Here is a 25940-nt window from a genome sequence, read left to right on the forward strand (position 1 = left end):
CGAGGGGGAGGGAGAGAGAGACATCGAGGGGGTTGATCATTGCTGTGGCTTCCTGTCAGTAGATGATCTGATGAGAGAAACAAGAGGAAGGTTAAGATAGGATAGAGGGATGAGAGGAGGAGTAGTGAGGAGGAGAAGATCTCCCTCTCAGATCCTTAAATGTGTTCAAGGGATGCATCTGACCTGGTTGAGCCCCCAGAGCATTTCCCTGCACCTGAGATAACATCTGCAAATCTGTATACGCGACCAATAAACTTTGATTTGGGACACACACGTCCCTGTAGTCTTGATTCTGTCGAACATATTAGTATTCACAGACACCCCTTGGTCTGTGTGAGCATATACTCTGTGATAGATTACTTCAGTCTCGGTGATTGATTGCTCTGGTTTCATCTCCTTATGAAATGCTCAGTGATAGATTGCTCTTTCTTCAGAGTGTGCAGCAGTGTGTGTACAGTATGTGAAGTACGTGTATATGGTGTGGTCAGGACAATGACCCTGTACATAAAGAAAACAGGCACTCGTGTTGATGTGTAAGGAGTAGATATGTGTTTAAATTGATGGTAGTAGCTCCACCTTTCAACACATTGCTGACATCTTTGGTTGTTTCTGGCCAGGAGGTTGGATTGGCTCTAAAGTTACTGACAGTTGTGTTAATCTATCTCGCTCGCTCGCTCTCTCTCTCTCTCTCTCTCTCCTCTCTCTCTCTCTCTCCTCTCTCTCTCTCTCTCTCTCTCTCTCTCTCTCTCTCTCTCTCAGGGAGGAGAACATTGTTATTACCAGGGGATAGTGCGGGACATCCCTGAATCCTTCGTGGCCCTCTCCACCTGCCATGGCCTGCAGTGAGTATTCTGTCTGTGTGTGTGTGTGTGTGTGTTTTCCTCAGCTCAGTATTTCCTTCCCCCTGTGTCCCAGTCTCAGGCCTAAATAGCAATTATCCCATTTAGGCATTATGCCAGTATAATTATTGCAGACTAGCTGATCTCTCTCTCTCTGTTTATTGTGTGTGTGTGTGTGTGTGTGTGTGTGTGTGTGTGTGTGTGTGTGTGTGTGTGTGTGTGTGTGTGTGTGTGTGTGTGTGTGTGTTGTCCAGTCATGACACACAAAGGCCGCCACTCAAAGCCAGTTTCCTTTATGTTGTGTTGGTCCCACCTGGACCTTATCCCAAGGCTCTTACAGGGAGCTGAACTGAACACCAGGGAACACCATTTGGGTAGCTTGATGCTACCAACCACCTCAACATACACATACAGTCATACTTTATTTCTCTTTCTGTTCACACACAAACACATCTCTCTTCCTCTCTTTCTCTCTCCATCCTCTCTCTCCCTCCTCTCTCTCTTCATCTTCTCTCTGTCTCTCTCTTTCTCTCTCCATCCTCTCTCTCTCTCCCTCCTCTCTCTCTCTCTTCATCTTCTCTCTCTATCCTCTCTCTCTCTGTCTCTTTCTCTCTGTCTCTCTCTTTCTCTCTCCATCCTCTCTCTCTTTCCTCCCTGCAGCATTGTCCTGTGGGACATCTCTGTTTCTCAGGCTCGTATTTTTAGTTGTTTTCTAAAGCAGTGCTTTCTCTGAGAGAGAGAGATGGGTCAGCTGGAGAAAGCCCTGCAGGGAGGTGTGTGTGTTGTATGTATGTTTATGTGTGTGACTGTATTGGGATATATCCAACAGTATTGGGCATCTCGAATGCAGAGGTAACACACACACACACACTCAGAAGAAACACACACCTGCAGTGACACACACCTGTGTCAGTCAGAGAGACGCACCTCTTCTATATACATCTCTCAGCAAGATGAGAGAGAGAGAGAGCGAGAGAGAGCGAGAGAGAGAGAGAGAGAGAGAGAGAGAGAGAGAGAGAGAGAGATTCTCTTAAGCTGAGTCAGGTCTTTACCATAATGTACATCCTGCCTTGCCTTCACACACACACCCTGTCGTGCTGCAATATAATGTTAACAGCCGAAGTAGGATTGGGACTCAATTGAATATACCTGTCCCAGTGTATATCAGGCTCTAAACCATCCACAATGAGACTCAGAGAAAACTGTTCTTCTAAACCAGATGCTCCCAAACTGGGGTACGCTATGCCGTCGGGGGTACGCCAAATAAAAGTGTGCTTCACATTTAAATAAAAAAATGTCAAACAGTACATTTATATTTTTCAACGGGGTTATACATTTGAGTGAGGTTTTTTTCTCGCCTGAGTAGCCTTGTTTCACTGACAAAAATAAAATGAAACCATCAAGTGTTCAGCGAAATAACAACAAAATGTCAAATGCAGGTAGCCTAGTCAAATAATTAACATCCAATCACATTAAGCATTACTCTCTCGCAGAAAACCTTCTCTCTTGCGCAGACATTTTGAAACGAAACATGACAATTTGAGAAATAAGCCATGGGAGTTTTTGGAGCGAGAATAAAGACGACTTTAGAGTAATAAGACATGTATAAAAGCAACAGATAGCATTAATAAGAAGGGCTAGAAATTCCACATTTCAAGAATGCTTCGATCACGTGGACTGGGATATGTTCCGGATAGCCTCAGACAACAACATTGATGCATACGCTGACTCGGTGAGCGAGTTTATTAGCAAGTGCATCGGTGATGTTGTACCCACTGTGACTATTAAAACCTTCAATAACCAGAAACTGTGGATTGAAGGCAGCATTCACGCAAAACTGAAAGCACGAACCACTACTTTTAACCATGGCATGGCGACCGGAAAAATGACCGAATACAAACAGTGTAGCTATTCCCTCTGCAAGGCAGTCAAACAAGCTAAGCGCCAGTAGAGAGACAAAGTAGAGTCGCAATTCAACGGCTCAAACAAGAGACGTATGTGGCAGGGTCTACAGTCAATCACGGATTACAAAGATAAATCCAGCCCTGTCGCGGACACCGATGTCTTGCTCCCAGACAAATTAAACAACTTCTTTGCTCGCTTTGAGGACAATAACCTGTGGGATCTCCTTCACCGTGGCCAACGTGAGTAAAACATTTAAACGTGTTAACCCTCACAAGGCTGCCATCCCAGACCCACTCCAATTTGCTTACCGCCCCAATAGGTCCACAGACAACGCAATCTCAATCACACTGCACACTGCCCTAACCCATCTGGACAAGAGGAATACCTATGTTTCTGCCTGTAGGAGGGGAGGAGCAAGATGGAATCGTGGTCCGATTTACCAAATGGAGGGCGGGGGAGGGCCTTATATGCATTCTGGAAGGTAGTATAGCAATGGTAGAGGGTTTTAGCAGTGCAAGTACAGCAATCAATATGTTGATAGGATTTCGGGAGCCTTTTCCTCAAATTTGCTTTGTTAGAATCCCCAGCTACAATAAATGCAGCCTCAGGATATGTGGTTTCCAGTTTGCATAATGTCTAGTGAAGTTCTTTGAGGGCCGTCGTGGTATCTGCTTGGGGGGATATAGACCACTGTGGCTATTATTGACGAAAATTATCTCGGGAGATAGTACGGTCAGCATTTAATTGTGAGATATTCTAGGTTGGGTGAACAGAAGGACTTGAGTTCCTGTATGTTGTCATAGCTGCACCATAAGTCGCTAATCATAAAACATATACCTCCACCGCTCTGCATCCCGGAGAGATGTCTGTTCCTGTCGGCGCGATGTACTGAGGACCCAACTGGCTTTACAGAGTCAGACAGTATATCTCGCTATGTTTCCGTGAAGCAGAGTATGTTACAATCCCTGGGGTCCCTCTGAAAAGCAACTCTCACCTTGAGCTCATCAATTTTATTATCTAGAGATTGGACATTAGTGAGTAAAATATTTGGGAGCGGTGGGTGGTGTGCATGCTTCCTGAGTCGGACCAGAAGACTGCCTCGAGTACCTCTGCTTCGCCGGCGTTATTTTGGGTTGGCCTCTGGAAGAAGTTTGATTGCTCTGGGGAGAGTAAACAAAGGATCCGCTCTAGGGAAGTCGTAGTCCTGGTCATAATGCTGGAAGTTCTGGTGAGTTACCGCCGCTCTAATATCCAATAGTTCTTCCCGGCTGTATGTAATGACACAAAACAAATCCTGAGCTAATAACATAAAAAATAGTACATAAACAAACAAAATACTGCAGAGTTGCTTAACTTCTATGGGCTAGGTGGGACGTTAGCGTCCCACCTGCAGGACACAGCCAGTGAAATATCAGGGTGGCAAATTCAAAAACAACAAAATGTCATAATTCAACTTTCTCAAACATACAACTATTTTACACCATTTTAAAGATACACTTCTCCTTGATGTAACCACATTGTCCGATTTCAAAAAGGCTTTACAGCGAAAGCAAAACATTAGATTATGTTAGGAGAGTACATAGACAAAAATAATCACACAGTCATTTTCCAAGCAAGGACATGTGTCAATAAAACCCAAAACACAGCTAAATGAAGCACTAACCTTTGACAATCTTCATCAGATGACACTCCTAGGACATTATGTTACACAATACATGTATGTTTTGTTCGATAAAGTTCATATTTATATCCAAAAACAGCATTTTACATTGGCGCGTGATGTTCAGAAAATGTATTCCCACCTAAACGTTCGGTGAATGTGCACATCAATTTACAAAAATACTCATCATAAACGTTGACAAAATATATAACAATTATTTAAAGAATTATAGATAGACTACCCCTGTATGCAACCGCTGTCAGATTTTAAAATAGCTTTACGTAGAAAGCAAATTTTTCAATATTCTGAGTACCTAGCTCAGCCATCACGGCGAGCTGTTTCAGACACCCGCCAAGTTCGGGGCAACCTCTTACCTTTGCTGATCTTCGTCAGAATGCACTCACAGGACTGCTACTTCCACAAGAAATGTTGTTTTTGTTCGAAAGAATCCATATTTATGTACAAATACCTCCGTTTTGTTTGTGCGTATAGATCACTTATCCAAAGGCATAACGCGCGAGCGCAGAACGAGAGACGAAAAGTCAAAATGTTCCATTACCGTACTTAGAAGCATGTCAAACGCTGTTTAAAATCAATCTTTATGGTATTTTTAACGTAAAATTGCGATAATATTCCAACCGGACAATAGCATATTCATTCAAGAAGAAAAAGAAGGAACGACGTGCTCGCGTGACTGCGAATATCCAATCCCTTTGTTGCCAGGCAGTCCACTCAGAAACTGAGCTTCTATTATCTGCCCAGTGACAGGAAAATGCTCAAACCACTTTCTGAAGGCTGTTGACAGCCAATGGAAGCCTTAGGAAGTGCAACGTCACCCCACAGACAGTGTAGTTTTGATAGAGAATCAAAAGAAGAACTACAATTCTCAGACTTTTCACTTCCTGCTTGGATTTTTCTCAGGTTTTGCCTGCCATATGAGTTCTGTTATACTCACAGATACCATTCAAACAGTTTTAGAAACTTCAGAGTGTTTTCCATCCAAATCTACTAATAATATGCATATTCTAGTTTCTGGGCCAGAGTAGTAACCTGTTTAAATTGAGTACGTTTTTCATCCGGCCGTGAAATTACTGCCCCCTAGCCCAGACAGGTTAAGAGCTAGTCGTGATGCTGCCATCTCCATCGGCGCCATCATCAAGTAGGAAGCATCTTATCTGGTGAGCTACCGAGTGGCTAGGACAGGCAAGCCCCATACTATTGTGGAGGACTTAATTTGTCCTGCTGTCGCGGATATGGCTGGGACAATGCTGGGGGAAAAGGCCAAAAAACTATACAGACAAATACTTCATCAAACGACACTGTTTTACGACGCATCAGTGACATGGCATGAGATGCTTTGAAACAATTACTGCTTCGCATACAAGCCAGTGAATTCTATGCGTTAGAGCTGGATGAGTCAACAGACGCGGCGGGCCTGGCACAGCTCCTGGTATATGTTCATTACGTTTATGGGGGGTCAATTAAGGAAGAAATCCTCTTCTGCAAACCACTGGAAACCAGGACAACAGGAGAGGATATTTTTGAAGTACTGGACACCTTTGTAACATCAAATGGACTTTGGTGGTCAAGATGCGTTGGTATCTGTACTGATGGTGCAAAAGTCATGACAGGGAGACATAGTGGAGTGGTAACGCACGTGCAAGCAGTTGCTCCCGACACCACTTGGGTACACTGCAGCATCCACCGAGAGGCTCTTGCTGCCAAGGGAATGCCTGACAGCTTGAAAGACGTTTTGGACACTACAGTGAAAATTGTTAACTTTGTTAAAGCAAGGCCCCTGAACTCTCGTGTATTTTTCGCATTATGCAATGATATGGGCAGCGACCATGTAACGCTTTTACAACATACAGAAATGTGCTGGTTATCAAGGGTCAAAGTATTGACACGTTTTTTTTAATTGAGAGACGAGCTTAAAGTTTACTTTACTGACCATCATTTTCACTTGTTCGACCGCTTGCAAGATGACGAGTTTCTCACACGACTGGCCTATCTGGGTGATGTTTTTTCTCACCTGAATGATCTGAATCTAGGATTACAGGGACTCTCCGCAACTATATTCAATGTGCGGGACAAAATAGAGGCTATGATTAAGAAGTTGGAGCTCTTTTCTGTCTGCATTAACAAGGACAACACACAGGTCTTTCCATCATTGTATGATTTTTTGCGTGCAAATGAACTCAAGCTTACGGACAATATCAAATGTGAAATAGCGAAGCACTTGAGTGAGCGGGGGCACAATTACGCAGGTACTTTCCCAAAACGGAAGACACAAACAACTGGATTCATTATCCCTTTCATGCCCTGCCTCCAGTCCACTTACCGATATCTGAACAAGAGAGCCTCATTGAAATTGCAACAAGCGGTTCTGTGAAAATTTAATTTAATCAGAAGCCACTGCCAGATTTCTGGATAGGGCTGCGCTCAGAGTTTCTTGCCTTGGCAAATTGCGCTGTTAATACATCTAGACGTTCCGCTAGCGGAACACCTGCTCCAATATCCAATGATAGGCGTGGCGCGAATGACAAATTCCTCAAAAATACAAAAACTTCCATTTTTCAAACATATGACTATTTTACACCATTTTAAAGACAAGACTCTCCTTTATCTAACCACACTGTCCGATTTCAAAAAGGCTTTACAGCGAAAGCAAAACATTAGATTATGTCAGCAGAGTACCCAGCCAGAAATAATCAGACACCCATTTTTCAAGCTAGCATATAATGTCACAAAAAACAAAACCACAGCTAAATGCAGCACTAACCTTTGATGATCTTCATCAGATGACACACCTAGGACATTATGTTATACAATACATGCATGTTTTGTTCAATCAAGTTCATATTTAAATCAAAAACCAGCTTTTTACATTAGCATGTGACGTTCAGAACTAGCATACCCCCCGCAAACCTCCAGTGAATTTACTAAATTACTCACGATAAACGTTCACAAAAAACACAACAATTATTTAAAGAATTATAGATACAGAACTCCTTTGTGCAGGTGTCCGATTTTAAAATAGCTTTTCGGTGAAAGCACATTTTGCAATATTCTGAGTAGATAGCCCAGCCATCACGGCTAGCTATTTAGACACCCACCAAGTTTAGCCCTGACCAAACTCTGATTTACTATTAGAAAAGTTTGATTACCTTTGGTGTTCTTCGTCAGAATGCACTCCCAGGCCTGCTACTTCAATAACAAATGTTGGTTTGGTTCAAAATAATCTATTGTTATATCCAAATAGCGGCGTTTTGTTCGTGCGTTCAAGACCCTATCCAAAGTGTAAATAAGGGTCACGAGCACGACGCATTTCGTGACAAAACATTTCTAAATATTCCATTACCGTACTTCGAAGCATGTCAACCGCTGTTTAAAATCAATTTTTATGCCATTTTTCTAGTAAAAAAGCGATAATATTCCGACCGGGAAAGCGTGTATACGTACAAAGAGAGAGAAAATTAAAGCATGGGATCCCCTCGTGCACGAGCCTGAGTTTCATAGTACTGTGACCGGCCACTATCCAAACGCGCTACTTTTTTTCAGCCAGAGCCTGCAAAGCCACGATTCAGCTTTTTGCCGCCTTCTGAGAGCCCATGGGAGCCGTAGGAAGTGTCACGTAACAGCAGAGATCCCCTGTATTGGATAGAGATAATCAAGAAGGGCAAGAAATGGTCAGACAGGGCACTTCCTGTAAGGAATCTTCTCAGGTTTTGGCCTGCCAAATGAGTTCTGTTATACTCACAGACACCATTCAAACAGTTTTAGAAACTTTGGGGTGTTTTCTATCCAAAGCTAATAATTATATGCATATTCTAGTTTCTGGGCAGGAGTAATAATCAGATTAAATTGGGTACGTTTTTTATCCGGCCGTGAAAATACTGCCCCCTAGCCATAACAGGTTAAGATACTGATGCTCTTTGCAACCACGTACCTATGTGAGAGTGGATTCTCGGCCCTCACTAGCATGAAAACTAAATACAGGCACAGACTGTGTGTGGAAAATGATTTAAGACTGATACTCTCCAAACAAACCCTACATTGCAGAGTTATGTGCATCCTTTCAAGCACACCCTTCTCATTAACCTGTGGTGAGTTATTCACAATTTTTGATTAATAAATAAGGTTTTATATGTAGATGGCTAAATAAAGACCAAAATTATTGATTATTTGTCACGAGCGGAATGAACAGTTTAAGGAGTGAGTCAAACGCAGGAGACTGAGGTCCGTTGGAACAATCTTAATTTAATAAATCCACGGGTAAGTTTCATATACATATAAGTTCTCTCACGTCACCCCGCTCCTCCGCTCTCTCCACTGGCTTCCAGTTGAAGCTCGCATCCGCTACAAGACCATGGTGATTGCCTACGGAGCTGTGAAGGGAACGGCACCTCCATACCTTCAGGCTCTGATCAGGCCCTACACCCAAACAAGGGCACTGCGTTCATCCACCTCTGGCCTGCTGGCCCCCCTACCTCTGAGGAAGCACAGTTCCCGCTCAGCCCAGTCAAAACTGTTCGCTGCTCAGGCACCCCAATGGTGGAACAAGCTCCCTCACGACGCCAGGACAGCGGAGTCAATCACCACCTTCCGGAGACACCTGAAACCCCACCTCTTTAAGGAATACCTAGGATAGGATAAAGTAATCCTTCTAACCCCCCCCCCCCCCCCCCTTAAAAGATTTAGATGCACTATTGTAAAGTGGTTGTTCCACTGGATATCATAAGGTGAATGCACCAATTTGTAAGTCGCTCTGGATAAGAGCGTCTGCTAAATGACTTAAATGTAAATGTAAATGTAAAATATACGGCTGGGAGCATAACAGTCAGAAAAATTGACAAAAAGAACCTCCGTTCAAAAAGCAGACGGGGCGCAGCCCGGCAACCCTAATGCCTAGATAATATAAGTAACACCACACGTAACAACGAACAATCCCGCACAAAATCCTAGCTAAACACAGACAGACTAAATAACCCACCCACTAATGACAAAACACAAAACAGGTGCAAACAAAATCCAGACATAACTAATAGACACTGAAACACAGATCGGTGGCAGCTAGTAGGCCGGCGACGACGACCGCCGAGCGCCGCTCGACCGAGGAGAGGCGCCCCCTTCTGTGGATGTTGTGACATTATTATTATATTATTATTTGTGCCCTGGTCCTATAAGAGCTCATTGTCACATCCCACGAGCCGGGTTGTGACAAAAACTCACACTCATTATTATGTTTAATAAATGTATTGTATAGTGTGTGTGTGGCAGGCTTTCAAGCTTGGCAAAAAAACATTTGAGAGTGTGCTGACCCTGGTGCTAGAGGGGGTACGTAGCTGGAGGTTCAATGTTTGAAGGGGTACGGCACTATAAAAAGTTTGGGAACCACTGTTCTAAACTATCCACCATGAGACTCAGAGAAAACTGTTCTTCTTGTAGTACTTTATGGTGAAACAAAATGAAAAGCACATTGCGACAGTGTGACCAAAGGGTTACTGTTTCCAGACACACATTGTGACAGTGTGACTACTGTGTTACTGTTTACAGACACATTATGACAGTGTGGCCACTGTGTTACTGTTTCCAGACACACATTGTGACAGTGTGACCACTGTATTACTGTTTACAGTAATCCACCATCCTGATCCTCCATCCTGACCACCCTCTCTCTCCTAGCCTGATCCACCATTCTGACCGTTGCACTCTCATTGTGTGTAAGCTCGCGAGATCAGGATGGTGGATCAGACGATCTGTCTTCTGTCCTGGGTGACATTTAGTCTTCTGTGTGTGTGTGTGTGTGTGTGTGTGTGTGTGTGTGTGTGTGTGTGTGTGTGTGTGTGTGTGTGTGTGTGTGTGTGTGTGTGTGTGTGTGTGTGTGTGTGTGTGTGTGTGTGTGTGTGTGTGTGTGTGTGTGTGTGTGTGTGTGTGTGTGTGTGTGTGTGCGTGTATGTGTGTGTGCGTGTGCGTGCGTGTATGTGTGTGTGCTGACCCATCTGGGTTAGGCATACAGTCAGTGAACTCCCAATAAAGCTGTGACAGTCCTATCATAGCAGCCTGATATACAGAGCTATACGCTCAGAGATAGAGAGTGCATGTGTGCGTGTGTGTGCGCGTGCGTGTGCGGTCTGTCAGAGACATTTGGTGCTGAAGGTGAACTCTGTATGTGGAGCATCATCCCAGCCTGGATGTGAGGTGTGTGTGTGTGATGTTGACCCTCATTCCTATAGTACACACTTTGACCTAAGCAATCTCCTAAAAAGCTTCTGATAACGTTAATTGATGATGTCCGCTTCACAGTCGCATGTCAGCCTGCAAGCACGCACACACACACACACACACACACACACACACACACACACACACACACACACACACACACACACACACACACACCTCAGCCTAGTTTACAGGGACAAGGGGACCTTCACATATATGCTGGATGGGAAATTGTTTTGTGAGTGTTTAAGATGATTGCTGCCCATAAGGACACTACAGAGGACGTTTACCTATCCTCCCTGAGTGTGTGTGTGTGCGTGTGTGTGTGTGTGCGCGCGTAGTAACCCAGAGTTGCTGTTTTAGACATCCACCTTCTAGTTCACAGTAATACCGTATTGTAGATAGTGTTGAAGGCAGTGGAGAATACACTCTATATCGTATATCTATATCCAGTCATTGCAGATTGCACCATTTTATGGTCTATATTTCAACTGCCTGAACCAAGACAATATTAGACTGTTTTCCTTGATGGAGAAAGGCCTAAAGGTGGTGGTTAAGGCTAGTGTTGGTTAGTAGTGTTGGTTAATAGTGTTGGTTAGTAGTGTTGGTTAGAAGTGCTAGTTAGTAGTGTTGGTTAGTAGTGTTGGTTAGTAGTGTTGGTTAGAAGTGCTAGTTAGTAGTGTTGGTTTGTAGTGTTGGTTAGTAGTGTTGGTTAATTGTGTTGGTTAATAGTGTTAGTAGTGTTGGTTAGTAGTGTTGGTTAGAAGTGCTAGTTCGTAGTGTTGGTTAGTAGTGTTGGTTAATTGTATTGTTTAAGATTGTTAGTAGTGTTGGTTAGTAGTGTTAGTTAGTGAATGAAATTCATGAATTACATTTTATTTTCGTGTCAAATCGCCAATTGGCAACCCATCCCTTATGGGATTAATTGACACATAAACAAACATTACAATAATTTACTGTGGCAATTAAATGATAATACTTCTTCCGGTGTTCTCTGCATTACACATCGCATAAAGAGTGAAAAAATGTAAGGTAAAAATCAATACATAATAGTAAATAAGGTTATCCAAACAATAATTACATCCCTAGGGCAGTAAAAATAATATACATACCTACGTACATACGTACATATGTACATTCATACATACATACATACATGCATGCATGCATGCATACATACATACATACATACATACATACATACATACATACATGCATGCATGCATGCATGCATACATACATGCATGCATGCATGCATGCATACATACATAACATACATAACATACATACATAACATACATACATACATACATACATACATACATACAGACCACATACATAACATACATACATAACATACATAACATACATAACATACATACATACATACATACATACAGACCACATACATACATACATACAGACCACGCAGCCGTCATACCGCTCAGGAAGGAGACGCGTTCTGTCTCCTAGAGATGAACATACTTTGGTGCAAAAGTGAAAATCAATCCCAGAACAACAGCAAAGGACCTTGTGAAGATGCTGGAGGAAACAGGTACAAAAGTATCTATATCCACAGTAAAACGAGTCCTATATTAACAGAACCTGTAAGGCCGCTCAGCAAGGAAGAAACCACTGCTCCAAAACCGCCATAAAAAAGCCAGACTACGGTTTGCAACTGCACATAGGGACAAATATCGTACTTTTTGGAGAAATGTCCTCTGGTCTGATGAAACAAAAATAGAACTGTTTGGCCATAATGACCATCGTTATGTTTGGAGGAAAAAGGGGGAGGCTTGCAAGCCAAAGAACACCATCCCAACCGTGAAGCATGGGGTGGCAGCATTATGTTGTGGGGGTGCTTTGCTGCAGGAGGGACTGGTGCACTTCACAAAATAGATGGCATCATGAGGCAGGAAAATGATGTGGCTATATTGAAGCAACATCTCAAGACATCAGTCAGGAAGTTAAAGCTTGGTCGCAAATGGGTCTTCCAAATGGACATTGACCCCAAGCATACTTCCAAAGTTGTGGCAAATTGGCTTAAGGACAACAAAGGCAAGGTATTGGAGTGGCCATCACAAAGCCCTGACATCAATCCTATAGAACATTTGTGGGCAGAACTGAAAAAGCGAGTGCGAGCAAGGAGTCCTACAAACCTGACTCAGTTACACCAGCTCTGTCAGGAGGAATGGGCCAAAATTCACCCAACTTATTGTGGGAAGCTTGTGGAAGGCTACCCGACACGTTTGACCCAAGTTAAACAATTTAAAGGCAATGCTACCAAATACTAATTGAATGTATGTAAACTTCTGACCCACTGGGAATGTGATGAAAGAAATAAAAGCTAAAATAAATAATTCTCTCAACTATTATTCTGACATTTCACATTCTTAAAATAAAGTGGTGATCCTAACTGACCTAAGACAGGGAATTGTTACTTGGATTAAATGTCAGGAATTGTGAAAAACTGAGTTTAAATGTCTTTGGCTAAGGTGTATGTAAACTTCCGACTTCAACTGTATACAGATAAATAAATAAAGATTTAAAAAAAAAAAAAGTAAACAGAAGTCATTTGAACCCAGTCTGGCACAAAGAGAAGATTCATATGGGAGACAAACCTACAGTATAGACAATCTACAGTCGTGGCCAAAGGTTTTGAGAATGACACAAATATACATTTTCACAAAGTCTGCTGCCTCAGTTTGTATGATGGTAATTTGTATATACTACAGAATTTTATGAAGAGTGATCAGATGAATTGCAATTAATTGAAAAGTCCCTCTTTGCCATGCAAATGAACTGAATCCCCAAAAAACCTTTCCACTGCATTTCAGCCCTGCCACAAAAGGACCAGCTTACATCATGTCAGTGATTCTCTCGTTAACACAGGTGTGAGTGTTGACGAGGACAAGGCTGGAGATCACTCTGCCATGCTGATTGAGTTCGAATAACAGACTGGAAGCTTCAAAAGGATGGTGGTGCTTGGAATCATTGTTCTTCTACTGTCAGCCATGGTTACCTGCATGGAAACATGTGCCGTCATCATTGCTTTGCACAAAAAGGGCTTCACAGGCAAGGATATTGCTGCCAGTAAGATTGCACCTAAATCAACCATTTATCGGATCATTAAGAACTTCAAGGAGAGCGGTACAATTGTTGTGAAGAAGGCTTCTGGGCGCCCAAGAAAGTCCAGCAAGCGCCAGGACCGTCTCCTAAAGTTGATTCAGCTGCGGGATCGGGGCACCACCAGTACAGAGCTTGCTCAGGAATGGCAGCAGGCAGGTGTGAGTGCATCTGCATGCACAGTGAGGCGAAGACTTTTTGGAGGATGGCCTGGTGCCAAGGGCAGCAAAGAAGCCACTTCTCTCCAGGAAAAACATCAGGGACAGACTGATATTCTGCAAAAGGTACAGGGATTGGACTGCTGAGGACTGGGGTAAAGTCATTTTCTCTGATGAATCCCCTTTCCGATTGTTTGGGGCACCTGGAGAAGACAAGGTGAGTGCTACCATCAGTCCTGTGTCATGCCAACAGTAAAGAATTCTGAGACCATTCATGTGTGGGGTTGCTTCTCAGCCAAGGGAGTGGGCTCACTCACAATTTTGCCTAAGAACACAGCCATGAATTAAGAATGGTACCAACACATCCTCTGAGAGCAACTTCTCCCAACCATCCAGTAACAGTTTGGTGACGAACAATGCCTTTTCTAGCATGATGGAGCACCTTTCTATAAGGCAAAAGTGATAACTAAGTGGCTCGGGGAACAAAACATCGATATTTTGGGTCAATGGCTAGTTAACTCCCCAGACCTTAATCCGATTGAGAACTTGTGGTTAATCCTCAAGAGGCGGGTGGACAAACAAAAACCCACAAATTCTGACAAACTCCAAGCATTGATTATGCAAGAATGGGCTGCCATCAGTCAGGATGTGGCCCAGAAGTTAATTGACAGCATGCCAGGGCGGATTGCAGAGGTCTTGAAAAAGAAGGGTCAACACTGCAAATATTGACTCTTTGCATCAACTTCATGTAATTGTCAATAAAAGCCTATGACACTTATGAAATGCTTGTAATTATACTTCAGCATTCCATAGTAACATCTGACAAAAATATCTAAAGACACTGAAGCAGCAAACTTTGTGAAAATTAATATTTGTGTCATTCTCAAAACTTTTGGCCACGACTGTATATACACACACGCCATTTACCACATAGAAGCTAAATATTTGTACAATTTAATTATAGGTAGCCCTTTTTCTTTTATTCCAGGCTTTATCTAAATATTCCACAAACGGAAATACACGATGGACAGAATACTATTTCACTTTCTCCTCATCACTCAGCCACATAATGCCAGACAACACTACTAGCAGTGTTGGTTAGTAGTGTTGGTTATTAGTGTTGGTTACTAGTGTTAGTAGTGTTGGTTAGTTGTTTTGGTTAGTAGTGTTGGTTGCTAGTAGTACTGTTGGTTAGTAGTGTTAGTAGTGTTGGTTAGTAGTGTTAGTAGTAGTAGTGTTGGTTTGTAGTGTTAGTAGTGTTGGTTAGTATTGTTGGTTACTAGTGATAGTAGTTTTGGTTAGTAGTGTTGGTTACTAGTAGTAGTATTAGTTAGTAGTGTTGGTTAGTAGTGTTAGTTACTAGTAGTAGTGTTGGATAGTAGTGTTAGGAGTGTTGTTTAGTAGTGTTAGTTACTAGTAGTAGTGTTGGTTAGTAGTGTTAGTTACTAGTAGTAGTGTTGGTTAGTAGTGTTGGTTAGTAGTGTTGGTTAGTTGTTTTGGTTAGTAGTGTTGGTTACTAGTAGTACTGTTGGTTAGTAGTGTTAGTAGTGTTGGTTAGTAGTGTTAGTAGTAGTAGTAGTGTTGGTTAGTAGTGTTTGTTATTAGTGTTGGTTACTAGTGATAGTAGTGTTGGTTAGTAGTTTTAGTTAGTAGTGTTGGTTACTAGTAGTAGTGTTGGTTAGTAGAGTTAGTTACTAGTAGTAGTGTTGGTTAGTAGTGTTAGTACTGTTGTTTAGTCATGTTAGTTACTAGTAGTAGTGTTGGTTACTAGTGTTAGTAGTGTTGTTTAGTAGTGTTAGTTACTAGTAGTAGTGTTTGTTAGTAGTGTTAGTAGTGTTGGTTAGTTGTGTTAGTAGTGTTGTTTAGTAGTGTTAGTTATTAGTAGTAGTGTTGGTTAGTAGTGTTGGTTACTAGTGTTAGTAGTGTTTGTTACTAGTGTTAGTTACTAGTAGTAGTGTTGGTTAGTAGTGTTAGTAGTGTTGTTTAGTAATGTTAGTTACTAGTAGTGGTGTTGGTTAGTAGTGTAAGCAGTGTTGGTTAGTACTGTTAGTAGTGTTGTTTAGTAGTGTTAGTTACTAGTAGTAGTGTTTGTTAGTAGTGTTAGTAGTGTTGGTTAGTAGTGTTAGTAGTGTTGTTTAGTAGTGTTAGTTATTAGTAGTAGTGTTGGTTAGTAGTGTTGGTTACTAGTGTTAGTAGTGTTTGTTACTAGTGTTAGTTACTAGTAGTAGTGTTGGTTAGTAGTGTTAGTTAGTAGTGTTGGTTATTAGTGTTGGTTTCTAGTGTTAGTAGTGTTGGTTAGTTGTTTTGGTTAGTAGTGTTGGTTACTAGTAGTACTGTTGGTTAGTAGTGTTAGTAGTGTTGGTTAGTAGTGTTAGTAGTAGTAGTGTTGGTTTGTAGTGTTAGTTGTGTTGGTTAGTAGTGTTTGTTATTAGTGTTGGTTACTAGTGATAGTAGTGTTGGTTAGTAGTTTTGGTTAGTAATGTTGGTTACTAGTAGTAGTGTTAGTTAGTAGTGTTGGTTAGTAGTGTTAGTTACTAGTAGTAGTGTTGGTTAGTAGTGTTGGTTTTTAGTGTTGGTTACTAGTGTTAGTAGTGTTGGTTAGTTGTTTTGGTTACTAGTGTTGGTTACTGGTAGTACTGTTGGTTAGTAGTGTTAGTTAGTAGTAGTAGTGTTGGTTTGTAGTGTTAGTTACTAGTAGTAGTGTTGGTTAGTAGTGTTGGTTATAGTGTTAGTACTGTTGTTTAGTCATGTTAGTTACTAGTAGTAGTGTTGGTTATTAGTGTTAGTAGTGTTGTTTAGTAGTGTTAGTTACTAGTAGTGGTGTTGGTTAGTAGTGTTAGTAGTGTTGTTTAGTAGTGTTAGTTACTAGTAGTGTTGGTTAGTAGTGTTAGTAGTGTTGTTTAGTAGTGTTAGTTATTAGTAGTAGTGTTGGTTAGTATTGTTGGTTACTAGTGTTAGTAGTGTTTGTTACTAGTGTTAGTTACTAGTAGTAGTGTTGGTTAGTAGTGTTAGTAGTGTTGGTTATTAGTGTTGGTTACTAGTGTTAGTAGTGTTGGTTAGTAGTGTAAGTTACTAGGAGTAGTGTTGGTTAGTAGTGTTGGTTATTAATGTTGGTTACTAGTGTTAGTAGTGTTGGTTAGTAGATTTGGTTAGTAGTGTTGGTTACTAGTAGTAGTGTTGGTTGTTAGTGTTAGTTAGTAGTAGTATTGTTGGTTAGTAGTGTTAGTAGTGTTGTTTAGAAGTGTTAGTTACTAGTAGTAGTGTTGGTTAGAAGTGTTAGTTACTAGTAGTAGTGTTGGTTAGTAGTGTTAGTTACTAGTATTTTACATTTTACATTTACGTCATTTAGCAGACGATCTTATCCAGAACGACTTACAAATTGGTGCATTCACCTTATGATATCCTAGTAGTAGTGTTGGTTAGTAGTGTTAGTTACTAGTAGTAGTGTTGGTTTGTAGTGTTGGTTACTAGTAGTAGTGTTGGTTAGTAGTGTTAGTTAATAGTAGTAGTGTTGGTTTGTAGTGTTATTTAGTAGTGTTAATTACTAGTAGTAGTGTTGGTTACTAGTGTTGGTTAGTAGTTTTGGTTAGTAGTGTTTGTTACTAGTAGTAGTGTTGGCTAGTAGTGTTAGTTACTAGTAGTGGTGTTGGTTAGTAGTGTTAGTAGTGTTGGTTATTAGTGTTGGTTACTAGTGTTAGTAGTGTTGGTTAGTAGTGTTAGTTGCTAGTAGTTGTGTTGGTTAGTAGTGTTAGTTACTAGCAGTAGTGTTGGTTAGTAGTGTTAGTAGTGTTGGTTAGTAGTGTTGGTTATTAGTGTTGGTTAGTAGTGTTGGTTAGTAGTTTTGGTTCGTAGTGTTGGTTACTAGTAGTAGTGTTAGTTAGTAGTGTTGGTTAGTGGTGTTTGTTACTAGTAGTAGTGTTGGTTAGTAGTGTTAGTTACCAGTAGTGGTGTTGTTTAGTAGTGTTAGTAGTGTTGGATAGTAGTGTTAGTTACTAGTAGTGGTGTTGGTTAGTAGTGTTAGTAGTGTTGGTTAGTAGTGTTAGTAGTGTTGTTTAGTAGTGTTGGTTAGTAGTGTTAGTAGTGTTGGTTAGTAGTGTTGGTTATTAGTGTTGGTTACTAGTGTTAGTAGTGTTGGTTAGTAGTTTTGGTTCGTAGTGTTGGTTACTAGTAGTAGTGTTAGTTAGTAGTGTTGGTTAGTAGTGTTTGTTACTAGTAGTAGTGTTGGTTAGTAGTGTTAGTAGTGTTGTTTAGTATTGTTAGTTACCAGTAGTGGTGTTGGTTAGTAGTGTTATTAGTGTTTGTTAGTAGTGTTGTTTAGTAGTGTTAGTTACTAGTAGTGATGTTGGTTAGTTACTAGTAGTGATGTTGGTTAGTAGTGTTAGTAGTGTTGGTTAGTAGTGTTAGTTATTAGTGTTGGTTTCTAGTGTTAGTCAGTGTTCGTTAGTAGTGTTAGTTACTAGTAGTGGTGTTGTTTAGTAGTGTTAGTAGTGTTGGTTAGTAGTGTTGGTTATTAGTGTTGGTTACTAGTGTTAGTAGTGTTGGTTAGTAGTATTAGTAGTGTTGGTTAGTAGTGTTAGTTACTAGTAGTAGTGTTGGTTAGTAGTGTTTATTAGTAGTGTTAGTTACTAGTAGTAGTGTTGGTTAGTAGTGTTAGTAGTGTTGGTTAGTAGTGTTGTTTAGTAGTGTTAGTTACTGTAACGGTTGTCGTCGGGGATAGAGGACCAAAACGCAGCAGGAATGTGGATGCTCATCTTGTTTTTATTTATAAATAAAGCGAACACCAAAGTAACAAAAACGAAGAACTCACTAACAACAAAACAGTCTTGTCATGCTCACACAGGCAAAACAAGAAACAATCTCCCACAACACCAAACCGAACAATTACCCATATATAGGACTCTCAATCATAGGCAACGAGAAAGCACCTGCCTCCAATTGAGAGTCCAACCCCCATCAACCTAAACATAGAAATACAATAAACCAGAAAGAACATAGAAATACAAAACATAGAACATAGACCAAAACCCGGAAATATTAAATCAAACACCCTACTACATAAATCACCACCCCGAACCACATAAACAAAATACCCTCTGCCACGTCCTGACCAAACTACAATAACCAATAACCCTTATACTGGTCAGGACGTGACAGTTACTAGTAGTGGTGTTGGTTAGTAGTGTTGTTTAGTAGTGTTAGTTACGATTAGTAGTGTTGGTTAGTAGTGTTCGTTATTAGTGTTGGTTACTAGTGTTAGTAGTGTTGGTTAGTTGTTTTGGTTAGTAGTTGTGGTTACTAGTAGTAGTGTTGGTTAGTAGTGTAGTAGTGTTGGTTAGTAGTGTTAGTTACTAGTAGTAGTGTTGGTTTGTAGTGTTGGTTACTAGTAGTAGTGTTGGTTAGTAGTGTTAGTTAATAGTAGTAGTGTTGGTTTATAGTTTTGGTGAGTATTGTTGGTTATTAATGTTAGTTACTAGTAGTAGTGTTGGTTTATAGTTTTGGTGAGTATTGTTGGTTATTAGTGTTAGTTACTAGTAGTAGTGTTTGTTACTAGTGTTGGTTAGTAGTGTTGGTTTGTAGTGTTGGTTACTAGTAGTAGTGTTGGTTAGTAGTGTTAGTTAATAGTAGTAGTGTTTGTTACTAGTGTTGGTTAGTAGTTTTGGTTAGTAGTGTTGGTTACTAGTAGTAGTGCTGGTTAGTAGTGTTAGTAGTGTTGGTTAGTAGTGTTAGTTACTAGTAGTGGGGTTGGTTAGTAGTGTTGGTTATTAGTGTTGGTTACTAGTGTTAGTGGTGTTGGTTAGTAGTTTTGTTTGGTAGTGTTGGTTACTAGTTTTACTAGTGTTGGTTAGTAGTGTTGGTTAGTAGTGTTGGTTAGTAGTGTTACTTACTAGTGGTAGTGTTAGTTTGTGGTGTTGGTTAGTAGTGTTGGTTACTGGTGTTTGTAGTGTTGGTTAGCAGTGTTGGTTACTAGTGTTAGTAGTGTTGGTTAGTAATGTTGGTTACTGGTGTTGGCTAGTAGTTTTGGTAGTAGTGTTGGTTAATAGTGTTGGTTAGTAGTGTTGGCTAGTAGTGTTGGTTAGTAGTGTTGGTTAGTAGTGTTAGTAATGTTAGTTATTAGTGTTGTTTAGTGGTGTTATTTACTAGTGTAAGTAGTGTTGGTTATTAGTGTTGGTTAGTAGTCTTGGTTACTTGTGTTGGTTACTAGTGTTGCTTACTAGTGTAAGTTAGTAGTGTTAGTTTTGGAGAGGAGGCTCATTTACAACAGACCTGCAGTGTTTTTGTGTCCTGACATGTACCAGTATAAGTACCAGTATAAACCATCCATAGACATGTGCCAGTATAAACAATCCATAGACATGTACCATTATAAACCATCCATAGACATGTACCATTTTAAACCATCCATATACATGTACCTCTATAAACCATCCATAGACACCTGTCCCTCTTAGTGCCATTACAGACACACACAGTCCTCATCAGTTACTGTAGAGAGGAGAGAGAGTGCTGGCATCCATCTTGTTTACGTCTGCAATGGCTGGCGGTCATATTGATCTCTCTTTTTCTCTCTCTCTGTCAGTGGGATGTTCTTTGATGGGAATCACACCTATATGATCGAGCCTGGAGGAAAGGACCGCGTCAGCGTGAGTACCTCGGCTAAGCCTGGCCTTGGCCATCCATTCACTCATGCGCGCGTGCACGCATGTACGCACTCACACGCACGTACGCACTCACACACACTGTGTAATAGTAGTCGTCTGGACTGAATGGGACTAGAAGCTCTTGCAGACCGGACTGTGAATGCAGATCACAAAGCAGACTACCCTTAAGTTACACATCCCATAATTAACATTGACTTCAGAGTAGAGAGATTATCCACTAGGACAGAGCAGAGTTGACCAGCCAGTTAGTTCATGAGGAATAGAGAGTGATATAATTAAGCAATAAGGCACAAGGGGGTGTGGTATATGGCCAATATACCACGGCTAAGGGATGTTCTTAGGCACGACGCATCGCGGAGTACAGCCTGGATGCAGCCCTTAGCCGTGGTATATTGGTCATATACCACAAACCCCCGAGGTGCCTTATTGCTATTATAAACTGGTTATCAACGTAATTAGAGCAGTAAAAATAAATGTTTTGTCATACCCGTGGTATACGGTCTGATATACCACGGCTGTCAGCCAATCAGCATTCAGGACTCTGAACACCCAGTTTATAATACAGTATATGGTTGTATTTATGAGGGAGAGCTGATGGTTTAAAGCAGCATCTGTCACCCTGAGAGAAAAGACCAAGCTCTGATTCTGATGTGTTGATGTGAGAGACACTATCTTCTGCGTGTGTGTTTAGGGTGGAGGTAATCAGGAAGGGAAGAAAGGTATATTCGTTTGTGTGCAGTGAGTGTGCAGTGTTTCCCCTATGATTCTTTTTAGCAGTGGTGGCAAGGGTAGGGGGGATGAATTACTACTAGCGTTAGCGCAATGACATGCTAGCTGTTCCCATAGACATCCAGTCATTGAGCCAACGACTATCAATTTAAAAATGCATCTTGGCAGAAATATATAAATAATGTGTGTGCGTGCGTGCGTGCGTGCGTGTGTGTGCGTGTGTGTGTGAGTGTGTGTGTGCGTGCGTGTGTGCGTGTGTGTCTGTATGCATGAGTGTGTGGGTGCATGTCTGTATTTGTGTGTGTGTGAGCGAGCACAAATGCCCGTGCAGGTTTGTGTGTGTGTGTGTGTGTGTGTGTTTTTCAGGCATATAGAGCCGCCTTCTTAAAATGCATATCCATCTGACAGGTTTACCGCCTTATGGTGGAGAGAAGAGAGGAGAGGGGAGAGAGAGGAGAGGGGAGAGAGAGGAGAGGGGAGAGCGTAAAATGAGTCAGGGAGAAGGAGGGAAGAATAGAGAAAAAGGGAGAGAGGAATGGACAGAGACAGTGAGAGAGGAATGGACAGACAGTGGGAGTGAGGGAGAGAGGAATGGACAGAGACAGTGGGAGTGAGGGAGAGAGGAATGGACAGAGACAGTGAGAGAGGAATGGACAGACAGTGGGAGTGAGGGAGAGAGGAATGGACAGAGACAGTGGGAGTGAGGGAGAGAGGAATGGACAGAGACAGTGGGAGTGAGGGAGAGAGGAATGGACAGAGACAGTGGGAGTGAGGGAGAGGAATGGACAGAGAGTGGGATTGAGGGAGAGAGGAATGAACAGACAGTGGGAGTGAGGGAGAGAGGAATGGACTGAGACAGTGGGAGTGAGAGAGAGAGAGAGGAATGGACAGAGACTGGGAGTGAGGGAGAGAGGAATGGACAGAGACAGTGGGAGTGAGGGAGAGAGGAATGGACAGAGACAGTGGGAGTGAGGGAGAGAGGAATGGACAGAGACAGTGGGAGTGAGGGAGAGGAATGGACAGAGAGTGGGATTGAGGGAGAGAGGAATGAACAGACAGTGGGAGTGAGGGAGAGAGGAATGGACTGAGACAGTGGGAGTGAGAGAGAGAGGAATGGACAGAGACTGGGAGTGAGGGAGAGAGGAATGGACAGAGACAGTGGGAGTGAGGGAGAGGAATGGACAGAGAGTGGGAGTGAGGGAGAGAGGAATGAACAGACAGTGGGAGTGAGGGAGAGAGGAATGGACTAAGACAGTGGGAGTGAGAGAGAGAGGAATGGACAGAGACAGTGGGGGTGAGGGAGAGAGGAATGGACAGAGACAGTGGGGGTGAGGGAGAGAGGAATGGACAGAGACAGTGGGAGTGAGGGAGAGAGGAATGGACAGAGACAGTGGGAGTGAGGGAGAGAGGAATGGACAGAGACAGTGGGAGTGAGGGAGAGGAATGGACAGAGAGTGGGAGTGAGGGAGAGAGGAATGAACAGACAGTGGGAGTGAGGGAGAGAGGAATGGACTGAGACAGTGGGAGTGAGAGAGAGAGGAATGGACAGAGACTGGGATTGAGGGAGAGAGGAATGGACAGAGACAGTGGGAGTGAGGGAGAGAGGAATGTACAGAGACAGTGGGAGTGAGGGAAAATGAGGGGGTGAGAGAGAAACAAAAATGAACAACACTGGGACCCTGTGGTTTTGTGACATCTGTTTTAGCAGCCTCCATCATCCTTCCCTCCCTATCTTCCTCTCCTCCTCCACTCCTTCTCTCCCTCTGTCATTCCTCTGTAGTCTTCCTGGAGAGACGGAATTATTGAAGCAAGGGAGTGAGTGGGAGAACGAGGGAAAATTGCACTCCAAGATCTCTTAAATCTCTGCAGCGCTCTGCTAGACACACACACAGTGTGGCATCTATAAGTTGTTAGCCGTTAGCATCCTGGCTCCAGGAAAAGGCCATGCTGTGCTGCTCTCAAGCCCAGTGTCGGCTGTCAGTTAGTTTCTGGGCTTAGAGCTGCTGATACGCCTGCCTTCTTGGGGCTACTCTCTCTCTGACAGTCTGCTTGGTGTGCAGTTCATTCTAAGAGGCTTGTCACACATACACACAGATGCCTGCTGGAAAGATCAAGTAGTGGCCTCCCTGCCCTGCATGCCAAGTTTGATACTCACACACACTCACCCACACCCACAGACACACCCACAGACACACCCACAGACACACCCACACACACACAGACACACCCACAGACACACCCACAGACACACACACACACACACACAGACACACCCACAGACACACCCACAGACACACACAGACACACACACACAGACACACACCCACAGACACACACACACACACACACAGACACACCCACAGACACACACACACAGAACTGTACTTGCATCCTCTCTGCAGTGTTCTGTTTGTACACCCTCTGTCAGCAGACTTTTTTTTTTACGTTTATTTTTAGTGTTTTCCTTCACCCTGCTTCTGTGTGTGTGTGTGTGTGTGTGTGTGTGTGTGTGTGTGTGTGTGTGTGTGTGTGTGTGTGTGGTGTGTGTGTGTGTGTGTGTGTGTGTGTGTGTGTGTGTGTGTGTGTGTGTGTGTGTGTGTGTGTGTGTGTGTTCTCAGATGCTCTCAGGCAGTAGTGTTAGGTAAACATGCCCCACAGCTCTCTCTGTGTGCCTGTCTGTCAGCCAGTCTGTTTTAGAATAAAGTATTTACACAACTGTCAGTCAATCTAGTTTACAGAGCTCTTCACAAAATAATGGTAGACCCAGACACATCTAAAACCCAAGATGTGTTCACACAAACAGCAAGCGGAGCAAACAGGTTCCAAGCTGACGCCTGGCTGATCTGGTGATATGATCCGGTTGGATGTGACTTTTATAAGACCGAGACGGCATGACAGTTAGTGTGTGTGTGTGTGTGTGTGTGTGTGTGTGTGTGTGTGTGTGTGTGTGTGTGTGTGTGTGTGTGTGTGTGTGTGTGTGTGTGTGTGTGTGTGTGTGTGTGTGTGTGTGTGTGTGTGGCGGCATTACTCCTGTCTGCCATATGGCTAATCCATCTGCCCTCCTTCGACCTGGACAGAACCAGAACCACCAAGCCAGGCAGTAGGAAGGCAGCCAGGAGGAACCAGAACCAGGGAGCCAGGCAGTAGGAAGGCAGCCAGGAGGAACCAGAAGCAGGGAGCCAGGCAGTAGGAAGGCAGCCAAGAGGAACCAGAACCAGGGAGCCAGGCAGCAGGAAGGCAGCCAAGAGGAACCAGAACCAGGGAGCCAGGCAGTAGGAAGGCAGCCAAGAGGGACCAGAACCAGGGAGCCAGGCAGTAGGAAGGGAGCCAAGAGGGACCAGAACCAGGGAGCCAGGCAGCAGGAAGGCAGCCAAGAGGAACCAGAAGCAGGGAGCCAGGCAGTAGGAAGGCAGCCAAGAGGGACCAGAACCAGGGAGCCAGGCAGCAGGAAGGCAGCCAAGAGGAACCAGAACCAGGGAGCCAGGCAGTAGGAAGGCAGCCAGGAGGAACCAGAACCAGGGAGCCAGGCAGTAGGAAGGCAGCCAAGAGGAACCAGAACCAGGGAGCCAGGCAGTAGGAAGGCAGCCAAGAGGGACCAGAACCAGGGAGCCAGGCAGCAGGAAGGCAGCCAAGAGGGACCAGAACCAGGGAGCCAGGCAGTAGGAAGGCAGCCAAGAGGAGCCAGGACCAGGGAGCCAGGCAGCAGGAAGGGAGCCAAGAGAAACCAGAACCAGGGAGCCAGGCAGCAGGAAGGGAGCCAAGAGGAACCAGAACCAGGGAGCCAGGCAGCAGGAAGGGAGCCAAGAGAAACCAGAACCAGGGAGCCAGGCAGCAGGAAGGGAGCCAAGATGAACCAGAACCAGGGAGCCAGGCAGCAGGAAGGGAGCCAAGAGAAACCAGAACCAGGGAGCCAGGCAGCAGGAAGGGAGCCAAGAGAAACCAGAACCAGGGAGCCAGGCAGCAGGAAGGGAGCCAAGATGAACCAGAACCAGGGAGCCAGGCAGCAGGAAGGGAGCCAAGAGAAACCAGAACCAGGGAGCCAGGCAGCAGGAAGGGAGCCAAGAGGAACCAGAACCAGGGAGCCAGGCAGCAGGAAGGGAGCCAAGAGGAACCAGAACCAGGGAGCCAGGCAGCAGGAAGGCAGCCAAGAGAAACCAGAACCAGGGAGCCAGGCAGCAGGAAGGGAGCCAAGAGGAACCAGAACCAGGGAGCCAGGCAGCAGGAAGGGAGCCAAGAGAAACCAGAACCAGGGAGCCAGGCAGCAGGAAGGGAGCCAAGAGGAACCAGAACCAGGGAGCCAGGCAGCAGGAAGGGAGCCAAGAGGCTGACTAACATGGCTCTATGTGGGCAGGATGTTGGGACTGGGATTCTGGGATCGGTTCTCTGCAAGATGCTCCTGCTGTAGCAAAATCGGTGTGTGTGCGTGTTTGCGTGTGTGTGTGTTTGTTTGTGTGTGTGTATGTGTAGGAGGGAGATTATGCTGAGTTGTCTTTGTACAGAAGACCATATGTCTGGCTCTCACGGTTGTGCCACCCCCTGCCCTGCACCACCCTGCACTTCCTGTCTCAATAAAAGATGGATGTTAATATAGGGAATGGGAATTAAAGCTTCCATGTTTGGGCACTCCTCTCCTTTGCAT

General features: G+C 43.4%; 1 protein-coding gene across 2 annotated transcripts in view; it reads left to right on the forward strand.

Annotated features, from left to right (window-relative positions):
- Positions 1 to 25940, forward strand: part of LOC106576002 (disintegrin and metalloproteinase domain-containing protein 22) — a 107386-nt gene that overhangs the window by 44272 nt on the left and 37174 nt on the right. For both annotated transcript variants that reach the window (XM_045698510.2, XM_045698520.2), the window contains exons 5-6: positions 760 to 842; positions 20491 to 20554. In XM_045698510.2, coding sequence (XP_045554466.2) covers positions 760 to 842; positions 20491 to 20554 — 147 coding nt within the window. The remainder of the gene's footprint in view (positions 1 to 759; positions 843 to 20490; positions 20555 to 25940) is intronic.

This window comes from Salmo salar, chromosome 02 (assembly GCF_965601325.2).
Source record: "Salmo salar chromosome 02, fSalSal1, whole genome shotgun sequence".
In the NCBI taxonomy this organism is placed as follows: Eukaryota; Metazoa; Chordata; class Actinopteri; order Salmoniformes; family Salmonidae; genus Salmo; species Salmo salar.